The 12,973-nt window shown below is 43.4% G+C and overlaps 1 protein-coding gene across 6 annotated transcripts in view; it reads left to right on the forward strand.

Moving 5' to 3' along the window:
• CCDC102A (coiled-coil domain containing 102A) overlaps window positions 1–8,290 on the forward strand; it is a 49,476-nt gene extending 41,186 nt beyond the window's left edge. For 5 of the 6 annotated variants that reach the window (XM_074211240.1, XM_074211239.1, XM_074211242.1 and 2 more), the window contains one exon: window positions 6,796–8,290. In XM_074211240.1, coding sequence (XP_074067341.1) covers window positions 6,796–6,922 — 127 coding nt within the window. In that variant the 3' untranslated portion in view covers window positions 6,923–8,290. The remainder of the gene's footprint in view (window positions 1–6,795) is intronic. The other variant, XM_074211243.1, reaches the window with a different exon arrangement.
• Window positions 8,291–12,973: the final 4,683 nt, after the last annotated feature.

Consider the following 12,973-nt stretch of genomic DNA (forward strand, 5'->3'; position numbering starts at 1 on the left):
ACAAAGAGAAAGAGAGAAGCTAGGAAATGCTTCCCCTTTTCTGTGTGTGTGTGTGTGTGTGTGTGTGTGTGTGTGTGTCTCAGTGTGGCAATGTCTGTGTGTCTGTGTATCTGTCGTCTGTGTATATGAATACATACATACAGGGAGAGAAGGAGAGGACCTATAAAATGAAAACCCTGGAAAATATATTTCCATTACTCCCCCATCAAACCACCTGCTCTCTGTAATTCAGCACAGAGACGGTTGTCTCCAGCCTCCCCCCACCCCCATTCCCCACTCCTAGACTTAAGAGAGGATGAGCTCTAGGGTCCATGGGGAATTTCTTGTCCTCCCAGACCCAAGGCCCTGCCCTCTGGAAGACAGCCTTATTCTTTGTTTGTCCATCACCCCTCACTTCCCTCCTGCTGCTCCCTAAATAACATTTCCAGCCTGTAATGTGCTGCTGCTAAACACTATGGATTAGAAAAAGCTGTAAAGCAATTTCAGTCTCTTCTATGAAGTCCATTCCACGGGCCTGCTCAGAGCCGATGAAAACAAGGGGCAGCAGGGGGTGGGTGGGGGCCAGGCAGGAGCAGCTGCCTCTTCCTCAATACTGTCTTTTCTCCAACAGAAATATAATATTAGCTCACATTTCTAACATGCTTTAAGGTTTCCAGAGCACTTTACATATATTATCTCACTTGATCCTTACAGCAGTCCTCCAATTTACAACTGAGGAAACTGAGATTAAGCAAGGCTAGGTGACTTGCTGAGGATCACACAATCAGTAAGGATCTGAGTTAGGATTAGAACTCAGATTGTCCTGCTTCACAAATCCAGCCCTTGGTCCATTGTACTATCTTTGATCATCTATACTCCCAGGCAGGATTCTCTTTTCTCTGTTAAAGGAAGCATTATTACCCCAGTCACCCAAGCTCCAAACCTTCAGCTATCTTTGACTGGTCCCTCTCATTACACTCTTTTATCTGCCATTCACTAAGTAACTTCCTACTTGCCCAGCCTTTCTACCTTTCCAGTTTCCATGCCTCCATCCTGATCCAGGCCCTCACTATTTCACATATGAACCATCAGAAGCCCTCTCACCAAGCTCCCATTTTAGTCCGTCTCCTCCACTCTATCCTGTGGTAGATGGTAGATTACTCATCCTAAAACAGTGTTCTAATCAATCACTTCAACAATAAATGCCAGGGCAGCTAGATGGCAAAGTGGATAGAGCACTGGCCTGGGAGTCGGGACCTGAGTTCAAATCCAGTCTCAGATACATAATAATTACCTAGTTGTGTGACCTTGGCAAGTCACTTAACCCCACTGCATTTGCAAAAACTAAAAAAAAAAACCCTAAATGCCTAAATTCACTAAGGGCCTACTGTGTGCAGCCTCCAACCACTGGCCTGGGAGCTCCATGAGGATATTCATTGTCTGTATTGTACATGAACTTGACTTCACTGGTGTCTAGGACAGGACTCTTCACACAGTAGGTCCTTAGAAAGGTTTCTTGTTGAAGACAACACAAGGGAACACTCTATGGTTCTGTGGTCAGAAATCATCAAAGTTGAAGCTCATTTTGCTGGATTATTAAGACTCCTTATGGAGTTGGAACCATTATATGAGAGAAAATATTTAGGAGGACATAATAATCATGGTTCGAATTTGGCTATTTCCTTTGAACCTAGGGAAATAACTAGGAAAAAAAGGAAATAAGCATGTATTAATTACTATGCTAAGCCCTGGGTTAAGCCCTTTACAAATAAATCATTCATTCCTCACAACTCTTCAAGATGGATACTGTTATCCCCATTTTACATTTGGAAGAGATTAAGTGATTTGCCCAGGGTCACATAGCTTGTAAGTGTCTGAGACCAGACCTAAATGCAGGTCATGCTGGGCCTGGAGTCAGGAAGACTCATCTTTCTGAGTTTTGATTCCATTTCAGACACTCCCTTAGGTGCATGATCCTGAGAAAGGCACTTAACCCTGTTTGCCTCAATTTTCCCATTTATAAAATGAACTGGGGAAGGAAATGGCCAACCATTCTAATATCTTTTCCAAGAAAACCCAAATGGGATCACAAAGAGTCAGGCTGAAACAACTGAACAACAGCTACAAACTCTTTTGTCCAGCCTCCCCAGCTCTCTGTAAACTTGGCCAACATTGGCGCTCTCTCTCTCTCTCTCTCTCTCTCTCTCTCTCTCTCTCTCTCTCTCTCTCTCCTCCCTAACCTAGGCAAAATTCTTCATTAACTGGGGAATGCATTAATTTGTTCCCACCTTGGCTTCTACTGGCCTTGTCCGCTGCAATTCCCTCACAGTGAATAGAGCACTGACTTTAGAGTCAGGAGGACAGGGAAACCCTATGTAACCTTGGGCAAGTCACTTAACCCTGACTACCTCACATCCAGAGCAAGTTGTCCTGTTTCACAAATGGTCACTGGACCCAGATAGCTCTGGAGGATAAAATGAGACTGGTGACTTTGCACAGTCCCCCTTACTCAAATCTAATTCATGTGCTTGTCATGGCATCACCTCCCTGATCTTCTTTGAAAGATGGAGGATGAACATTCATATCCTAGTAGTTTTTGTAATCCCAACTCCCCTGGGAACCCTTTTTTGGCCTCTCCCCCTCTATTTCTACAACATTGACTGTGTCTGCCACACAGTTCAGCATTATGGTTATTACTCACAGTTGTTCTATATCTATTGTATTTTAATTTTAATTTAAAATTTAGTTTAAATTTAAATTTAAAATTTAGTTTGTTTAAATTTAGTTTAAATTTAAATTTAAAATTTAGTTTGTTTAAATTTGTTTAAATTTAAATTTAAAATTTAGTTTGTTTAAATTTAGAGTTTTTTATTTAAATTTTAAATTCTTAAGGACAGGGAGCATGAATGTCTTTATATGCCTTCACAGAGCTTGGCTAATACTATATACGTGCTGTATCAGTACTACAAGGATTGGTGGGTTTCCTTGGTGTAGTCTTTCCACAGACACTAATTGCAATTGTAGGTGCTCAGTACCTAGGACAATGTACATACCATGTACTCAATGAAATGAATAAATGGATGATTAAATTAAGGGGGAATAAATTTAGCAGGTACTCCTTAAAAGATGCTTCCACTGCTGGTGATGATGCACACATGTAATTCAGCTACTGGGGAGGCTGAATATGATGCATCTCTTGAGCTTGAGAAATTGTGGATACAGTGAACTTGTGGATACAGTGAACTCAGCTCAATCAGATGCTTGCCCTAATTCACCAACATAATGGAACAACTCCAGCCCCCCACACCAGGAACATGGGGGCCACCAGGCTGCCTAAGGAGAAATGAACTATCCTAAGTTTGAGATGGAATCTTGGGTGGAACAGTAGTGGGACTGGGTCCATGGATAGACTGCACTTCTATTAAGACAAGAAGAGCCAATCCTTTTTTTTTTTTTTAAAAATTCATTACTCTGCAGCAATCTGGTGATGAGCCTGTCAGTCTTCTCCAGCAGCTTATCCTCACTGTCGTTTCTCACCCCTCAATCCTCAGTCTATCTTTGTATTTCTTCCCTCATGTCTGCAATCACATGCAATTTTCCCCGGTCCTTAAAAAATCCTTTCTTAGGTCCTACCATCCCCTCAAATTATTTTCCTATATCTCACCTGTTCTCAGCCAACTCTTTGAAAAAGTTTTCTACTGTTGTTGTCTTTGCTTCTTCTCATTTCACCCTCTTCTAAATCCTCCAATGTCTTACCTCTTCATTTAACTGAAGCTGCCCTCTCTGGTCACTAGTGAGCTCTTCTTTGTCAAGTTGAAAAGATGACTTTTCCCAAAACCTCATCCTTTTTGGCCTCTTGGTGTCATTAGATAGTATTGGACCACCCACTTCTACTAGATACTCTCTTCCTTTCTGGGTTTTTTGGGGCACTGTCTCTGCTTTCTCAGTCACTTTTGCCAGGTCATTACTAACCTTCCTGCAATTGTTGGTGTCCCCCCCCCCCCCAGCCTCTATCCTAGACTCTCCTACATACTGTCTTTCCTGATGATCTTATAAGCTCACATGGATTCACTTATCCTCTATGCCATTGACTCCCAGAACTGTATTTCCAGTCAAATGTTCTGTAGATATCTCAGATTCAACATAACATACCTCTCTTTCTGTGAATGTTATCACTATCTTCATATCACCAAGATTTGCAGCCTTGGTGTTATCCATATCTCCTCACTCACACACACCCCTTTTAACCAGACAGTTACTGGATCTCAATTTTTCCACCTCTACAACATCTCTCCCACCTCTACTCTCTTTGGGTCTTCATCACCTGTCTTCTGGGCTATTGAAAAATACCCTCCTAACAGGTTTACCTGCCTCAAATCTCTCACACTCTTCAATCTACCATCACAGAGCTGCTAAACTGATTTTCCTAAAACACAAATCAGACTCCTCAGTAAACTTCAATGGTTTTCTACTATCTCCTGGATCAAACGTAAATTCCTCTTGATAAATTCATTTCTTAACAACCTGACCAAAACCTACTTGCCTAAATATATTACCCATCATTCCCCTCCATATATATTGCAGTCTAATCAAGTTGGCCTTGCTATCTACAAACATGACACTTGGACTTGTGAGCCTTTTCATTGGCTATTTCCCTTGCCTCCATACTGATATCTCTCATAAATTCGACTTTCTTCACAGGTCAATTCAAGTTTCAACTTTTGACTTTTCCTGTTCTCCTCTCAGTTGCTAGTGCCTTCTACTCAAATTACCTTGTATTTATTTTTTATGCCTTTTATATATTGGACAGTTAGCTCAATGAATAGACTAGCACCAGGACTGGAGTCAGGAAGACCTGAGTTCAGATCTGACCTCAGATAGTTTCATGATCCTAGGCAAGACACTGAACCCTGTTTACCATTGTTTCTCATCTGTAAAATGAGCTGGAGAAGGAAGAGGCAAACCGTTCTGGTGTCTTTGCTAAGAAAACCCCAAATAGGATCACGAAGAGTCAAATACAACTGAAAAATGACTGAATGACAACAAATTAGGTTTTATATGTATATATATATAAAATCTTCCTCCAATAGAATATAAACTCTTTGAGGACAGGGACTATTTTTGCTGAGCAGCCCAGTGCCCAGCAACAGTGGGCACCTAATAAATGCTGACTGATTGATCACAGTAGTGCTTTAAAATGGAACAGACAGTCTATAATGAAGCCTCCACTTAAAGGCTTTCCAATTCAGGAGTGCCTGCTGGAGCATGTGCTCTTTTGGCACAACTCAAAGAACCTAGGACCACTTCTACTCTTTGATGAGGCATCCACTTTTGTAGCTGTTGGACATATAGTCATGTTCAATGCTTTTGATTCATTAATTATATGAGATCTATGACCCCTCTCCCATATTTCAAGCTGCATGTATAAGGCATTAACTTCATGACTGTCCCTGGGCTTCATCATACCCCAGACAGTTGAGTAATAATGCTAATCCTTTATATTTAATAATAACTTCTAGCACTTTAAGGTTTGCAAAGTACTTTACAAATGATATCTCATTTAATCCTCACAACAGTCCTGTGAAGTAGGGGCTATTATTAGACCCATTTTATGGATGAAGAAACTTAGGTTGGCAGAAATTAAATGATTAATCTGGGGTCACACAGATCTGTCTGAGGCAGGAGTTGATCTCTGGTCTTCCTGACTGTGAGTTCAATACTTTATCCACAAGCGAAGGGGAAAGAAAGGGAATAAGTATCTGTTAAACACCTACTGTTTTCCAAGTGATGATTCAGTGGATAGAGTGCTGGGCCTAGAGTCAGGAAGACCTGAGTTCAAATCTGGCCTGACTCTTACTTACTGTGTGATCCTGGACAAGTCACTTAACTCCATTTGCATTAGAAAAGGAAATGGAAGTATCTTTGTCCACAAAAAGCCCATGGACAGTGTGGTCCATAGGGTCAAGAAAGAGTTAGATGTGACTGAACAGCAACAACAACAATTTATCAGGCACTAAGCTTTATAAGTTACCATCTCATTTGTTCTTCCCAACAAATCTGGTGAGGTAGGTGCTTTTATTATATCTGTTTTTACAGTTGAAGAACCAAGGCAGACAGAAGTCAGGTAACTTGCCCAGGATTACACAACTAGGAAGTGTATGACCTGAACTCTGATTTTCCTGGCCCAGTGTTCTTTCCACTTTGCCATCTGGTTGCCTCTGACTTTATAATATCTAGCATCTTCAGTATGTTTGTTGAGCACTTTATACTTCTAAAAATGCTTTTACTTCTTTAACAGATCCTCAGACCAAATTGGGGAATGTTGGATGATAAATTATTATTCTCATTTAACAGAAAAAGAAACTGAGGCACAATGAAGCTAGAAGACTAATATAAGGGTTATTGAGAGCCAGAAGTAGTTGTACTCATTCTCTTCAGTCTGGTGCTCCTTCAGTCGTGCCATAATACGAGAGAGGTTGTTGAGAATGGTCAAACTTGGAGCTGAGTGGAGAGCCAAACTGGCCCCTCCCTCTCATATTTACAGATAAGGAAATTGAAGTCTAGGAAGGTTTAAGAGATTAACCCAAGATCACATTGGTAGCAAGTATCAGAAGCAGCATTTGAAACCAGGTCTTCTGACTCCCAAGCTATTGTTCTTTCCATTGTACCATATAGAGATTTCCATTGCAGTTATCTTGATGCACCAATTTTCTCCTGCTTTAGATGGGACTGGCATAATTTCCCCCTGTATTCTTAAGCCTTTGACCTTGTCTCATTCCTCTTCTCCACTCCTCACCCCCCCCCCCATCCCTATAGGCTCCGCCGGCAACAGAATGCCCCACTCTTCGGAAAGATCCGGAGTTCTCGGTTTGGGACTGAAGAACCGGGGGATGGTGCAAGTGATCTGGATGAAGATGAGGACCTTCAGATCCAAGTCCCTTAGTGCAAGGGAAGGAGGAGGGAAGGACCAACCTGCATCAGGGAACATTACTTGGGCCAATGCTCTGGGAACTGCAACTTGTCCTTTTTGGTGTTGACAGTTCTGGACCTGGACTGTGAGCACTGGGACATATCAGGAAGCTGCTTGGAACTTGACCCTTACCAGGCTGAGGGTAGGGTGAACCCTATGAAGGACAGATTTAAGACAATCCAGTAGGCCCACTTGGTCGGATTTCATCCTCCTTGTCTCTCAGCAGATTCCTCCTGCTCCTCTATGTGTGTCTCCTTTCTCCTCTTATCTCCACCCTACCTTCAATCTTTTGCAAAATCAACAAGGACATACTAAAAATAAGATAACGACTTTATTGGGCCATTAAAGAACAAAGTGGAAGCTAAGACAACCAGGGTCCTGCCTATCCAATTCCCTAAAAAGATGGAAGAAGTGCCCTATTATACATATATATAAAAAAATATACATACATGCATATATGTGTGTGTATTTGTACCTATTTTATTTTTATAAATATATGAACCAAGGGAGAAGCTGGCTGCTGTTAAAAAGATTTAGGGATTTAACTCCCCAATCTGGGGTACCTTTGGACTTTTGCATTAAAAGAAGATAGTGAGGAAGCCATTGGGAAGACCACCCCCAGCCCAGCTCCAGGGGTCTGATGGGATAGAGGAGTGGGGCAACAAGCACATCTTTATAAATCTAAACTTTTTTTAAATAAACTGAGTTAAGATCACCTGAGATTGAGTCTGATTGGGCAGAAAAGCAGGGACTGGTGGATGTAAAAAGAAGGCCCTTGGCCTTGAAAATATCTCTCTAAGAAGGGAAGGATATGCTCAGGCACTACTGCCTCTTCCTTCTCCACTCATAGTCAAAAGGTGCCAGCTTCCTAGACATAGCCCCCTAGAGTGTGGGACCCTTCACACTCTGGGAGAGTCCTGAGACATGGAGGAGGGAGCCCTGGATTGGGAGTTAGAAGGCTTGATGCCTAATTCTGGTTCTGACCTTGAGACATCTGTTTCCCCTCCAGACATCTCTATTACCACTGTAAGATGAAGGGATTGGTCCAGATGATTTTCTAAGGTCCCTTTTAATGACGACAGTGTATGATTCTGTAGTTTTCTGACCATGGTGGTGAAGAGGAGAGCAAACCATCTCCTGCAGGGAGGTTATTGTTCTAATAGCCCCACCCCACACCCCCTCTACCTCTTCCGACAGGCTGTTAATAAAACATGGGCCCTGACAATTTCCATGTCACCAAGCCACACTCTAATACCGTTCTTGGAGACAGGCCTAAAATGATGATAAAAAATTTAAAAATGATGGTGCAAGCTGGTTTTATGGGCAATGTGGGGCTTGTTGCCATGGCAATGAGAGGCAACAGCTCTCTTCCTGGACGCTCATTTTTCTTGAGAAGAGGTGTTGGAGGGAGTGTTGGATGATGGGGAGACACAGGGATGTTGATCCTTCCCCCATGTCCCCTTCACTTTCCAAACTTCAGCCAGAGAGATGGGTCAGGGGCCCTCTCTAGGAGAAAAACTGTTTCTTTCCCTGGGCAGATTTTCAAAAGAGGGAAAAGAGGATAACCTGACTATAAGGAGAAATTAAAAAGTCTTGCCCTTTTGGTCTTATGAACTGTACACAGGGTGGCAACAACTTTCAAAGCCAAATATCTGACTAATCTTCCTTCCCCTACCACACTCGGGGTCCCCTCTACCATCCCCCATCCCATTCAGCTGCCGGGACATTCTCAGACACACAACAGACCTAGTCAGGCTGGGCTGGTATTTCCCCGCCAGACTCCCTGGCACCTCGAGCAAGATAGTGTCTGTGCAGAGCAGTAATTACACAGGCTGTATCTTCCTTTGCCTGGCTGCCCCGTCCACTCCTTCCATGTGGCAATATCTCTAGGAACCTCCTGTCTCCACTAGAAGATTGGGAGAGAGGGGGTGGGGGTGGGGAATAGAGAGTCTGAGAAGGGGGAAACCCGGGGGGATGGGGATTTTGATACTGTTTAAAAAAGCTTGGAGTTGGTATGTCCTACTATAGTCCTTGGTTTTATTCAGCTTTACCAACTCCAGGAAGTAAAAAGGAATGACCAAAGGTCTAGAAGTCAGGTCTCCTATGTTTCAGTTCTGGCTTTGTAAAATGAAGGAATTAGACTAAATGATCCCTAAGGGCCCTTTCGTCTTTGACATGTGCCAAGAGTCTATAAGCAGTCTTGACACTGGCGAGCCAGTGTCCTAGCTGGGCCCTAGCTTCTCCCTTTTGTGCTTGCTTCTCTGGCCTAAAGATAGAAAGGAGGCACGTCTCCACAGCAGCCAGGCAGGGTTATGAAGCTTCCTCCCCCAATAATCCCACCACTCCCAACAATCATCATCAGTTGAAATTCCTCTTTAATAGATTCTTTGGGGGGGGGGGGGGGGGGGGGGGGGAATTCTTTTCTTTGACTTCAAATATTTCCTTTAAAAATGAAAATATTCCTGCAAGAAATAGTCCTGACCCTAAACTCCAGTATATCACTTACTACTTTAGTCAGCTAGACAAAGGCAAGACTTTTCCCCACATGGAACCATTGGATGCTGGAGAAGATGAGTTGGATTCAAAGATGGCAGGGAGGGAAAAGATCAAAAGGATTATCAAGATGGGAGGCTTCTAGCCCAAGGGACTAGGAAAACAGTCCCAGAAAGGGAAATAAAACTTACCTAAAGTTTCAGAGCTAGTAGTCCAGCTATGAGTAGCACCTAGCTTTCTTGACTCCATGACCAATAAGCTGTACACTACAATAGCTAGCACTGTTAGATTATTTTCATAATTTTGCCCTTGGTCCAGCCCTAAGACTTCCTATTGGGAAAAACCTCCCATTGCCCACAGACACCCTTCCCCTCCCTCCACCCCAACTGCCCTACATACACATAACATTCCTGTCTCTGTCTGAATAAGAGTTGGGAACAGTCCCATGACAACAGGAGAGACCAGAAGGAAGCTATCACGATTTAGAGAACTCCTAAAGGCAGGAGCAGCAAGGAAAGGTAGCAATCACCTCTTGTTAATAGAGCTCTTCTTTTGCCAGGGAAGGGAGGGAGAAGGAAAGAAAAAAAAGTGGAGTGTCACAATCAGAGAACAGACCAACTTTTTCCAGTTGGGACAGAGTGAGAAGCCAGTGCCAGATTCTCCATGGTGCCTTTTAACTTTCTCTATCCAAGGTCAGACCTCAACTAAATGAAGATGTTTTCACAGTTCATCTACAGCATCTTTCCATTTTCCTTATTGGTTTCTCCTCAAGCACCCCTACCCATCTTTTTCAATAGAGTCCCTGGACTTGATTTCTTCTCTCACTTCCCTAATAATGGAGAGACACAGTAGAACTTCCTAAGGACATGACAAGGACATAGATACACAGGGATCTTGAAAAGACAATAGAGATTATCTCTACCCCCCCCCCATTTTGTGGATATAGAGGGGGAATGATAGAGGTTAAAACCAGGGGGCACTTTAAAGATCATCTTGTCCAATCCCCATTGGCTTCTCTGTGTAGGAAGAGAAGAGCTTGGTCTACCTTTTACCCCTCCTTCCTGCACCCCCAAACTGGACTCACAGCTTTCTGAAAGCCTTTGAAAAATTCTTCACTGTCACCCTTCCAGAATACTTTACAATTTTCAGGCAGTCAACTGACTGCTATGTAGTAGTCACTGTCCTAAGCATAAAGTCAACAGACCTTGTTGTCAGTGAGCTCAAGTCAAACAGAGAGGCTATGGTTCTCCCAGAGTCAAGAATTCCCCGGGGGCTAGAGATGAGAGGGAATAAAGGGAGCAGTGACCCAGTTTGTTTTAAACAACTAGGATATCTAGGTGGCAAAGGAAATTCAGTTTGGGGCTAGGAGTCCGGGAGACCCAAGTTCAAATCCCCCATCAGGATCCTAATTGTGTGGCACTGAACAAGTAAGTCTGTCTGTCTAAAGTTTCATCAACTGTAAAGCGGGGATAATAATAGCCCTACCTCCCAGGGTTGTTGTAAGGGTCAAATGAATTTTGTATAGCACACAGTAGGCACTATGATTCTAGTCATTATTAATACATTATTCTTAATAATTAATTTTAAGGAGGGACTTTCATCTCATTGACTCACTGTCCATGCAGTCCTGCCCTCCTGCCCTCTTTCCCATTATGCCAATTTTTCTACTCACTTCCCTAACCAGTCTTCTGGTGAGGAGAAGGGGAGTAGAGGGATCAAATTGGACTAGGAGGTAGGTGATGGTAGCTGAGAGCTGTGTTGTTGTGAGCATTTAGGAGTAAGGAAACTTTATGGACTGAGGTTGCACAGGCACTTAACTGCTCATCTGTAAAATCAAAGTGGTTGGTGGGCAGTTAGGTGGTGCAGTGGATAGAGCACCGGCCCTGGAGTCAGGAGTACCTGGGTTCAAATCCGACCTCAGACACTTAATAATTACTTAGCTGTGTGGCCTTGGGCAAGTCACTTAACCCCATTTGCCTTTCAAAAACCTAAAAAAATAAAATATAAAACAAATCAGGTGGCGGGCCTTGAGAATAAAAGTCCCTTCCAGCTGTAACCCACCTAGTCTAAGCTTCCAGCCCTCTCACCTCCAGACTTGAAGCTCTTAGTCTTCGAAGCCCAAGATCTCCTAAGTAAAGGAAGAATCATAGGGCCCCAGGCAAAACTGTCTGAGTTAGGGATCTTAGGAGATGACTTGCCTAGAGGTCTTTAATACAAGGGACCTAATTAAGGTGTTCTCTTCCCTATATCAAAACACTGCTTCTAATCCAAGACAGTGTGGACCAAGGAGACTATCTTTTTTTGTGATAAACTGTGCTGCTTAGCCCCCACTCCATCCTCCCTTAGTGAGTTCTGAAACTTTCTGTAGTGTATCCGTGAGGAATAGTCGAGGTGAATTAACTACCCATCTAGCTTAGAGGCCTTATGAGAATGTGGAGGAGAAAGAATCATGTATTTGAAGAAGTGGTAAGCACTTGGGGGAGGGAGACCAACAGGGCTGGGGGAACCAGCTGCTGTTTCCAAGCCAGGCTGGCTCCTTGCTGGCTGTTAATTGCAAGGTTGTGAGATGCCAGCTGCTTCCCCTCCCCCAGCTCTGCCCATCACCCTTCAAGGCTGGGGGCTTCATGCACTGAGTGGGGAGTGGGGGGAAGAGGAAATCCTTTAAAGGTTTTTATTCCTTCAAAGGTAGTACCTCCTAGGGAAAAGGACACTAGATGCCTAGACAACATGTCTATGGGCTCCTCCTACCACCCTGTGCTGTGTGTGTTTGTACGTGTGTGTGTGTGTGTGTGTGTGTGTGTGTGTGTGTGTGTGTGTATGTTAGGGGTGGGAGGGGGAGGTGTGGAGAGAAGGGAAAGTTGCTGAGTTGAACCAAACCTACTTGTTCTGCTGGTTCCTCCTCTTGACTCCCAGAACAACCCTCTTCCCCCCAACCCCCAGTCATCCCCTGAGGCTGGTCATACATAGGTCTTCCAGAACAGCTTTTCCCAATACTATGCCCAGCCCTGAGCTGTCCTATGGGAGCCGTATCCCTCATTGGTACCCCAAATCAATATCTTAGGGCTGGGAGTGGCAACCTTTCTACCCTGTGACTGAGAGGCTTATATCTGAGAAAAAGTAATGCTGTCTACCCAGGTCTCTAACTAGCTCAGTTTATAGGTGGGGGAGAAGGGATTAAAAAAAAAAGAAAAGGAATCAGAAAGGAATATCCGAAGGAGAGTGGAAGAAAGAAAAAGAAGAGATATATAAGTGGCAAGTATTGTCTCTAACATCTCTGCCCTGATACCAAACTCTTCCCTAGAGAGAATGATGTTGAGTTGGGAGCTTTCTGACTGCCCCAAAGCAAAATACCTTCATGAATCATTCTTCCAGCCTGAAATGCAGCTACTACTGAGATGGCCCTGGTGAGGCTGGGGCTAGAGATGAGTTAGGAATAGATTAAAAAAAAATCTAGGTTTGTAGATCATCTAGGCCTCAACAGACAAGAGCTTACTGATTTTTTAAAAATATTTTTAATTTTTATATGAACCC

This window comes from Macrotis lagotis, chromosome 1 (genome assembly GCF_037893015.1).
Source record: "Macrotis lagotis isolate mMagLag1 chromosome 1, bilby.v1.9.chrom.fasta, whole genome shotgun sequence".
NCBI classification, from domain to species: Eukaryota; Metazoa; Chordata; class Mammalia; order Peramelemorphia; family Peramelidae; genus Macrotis; species Macrotis lagotis.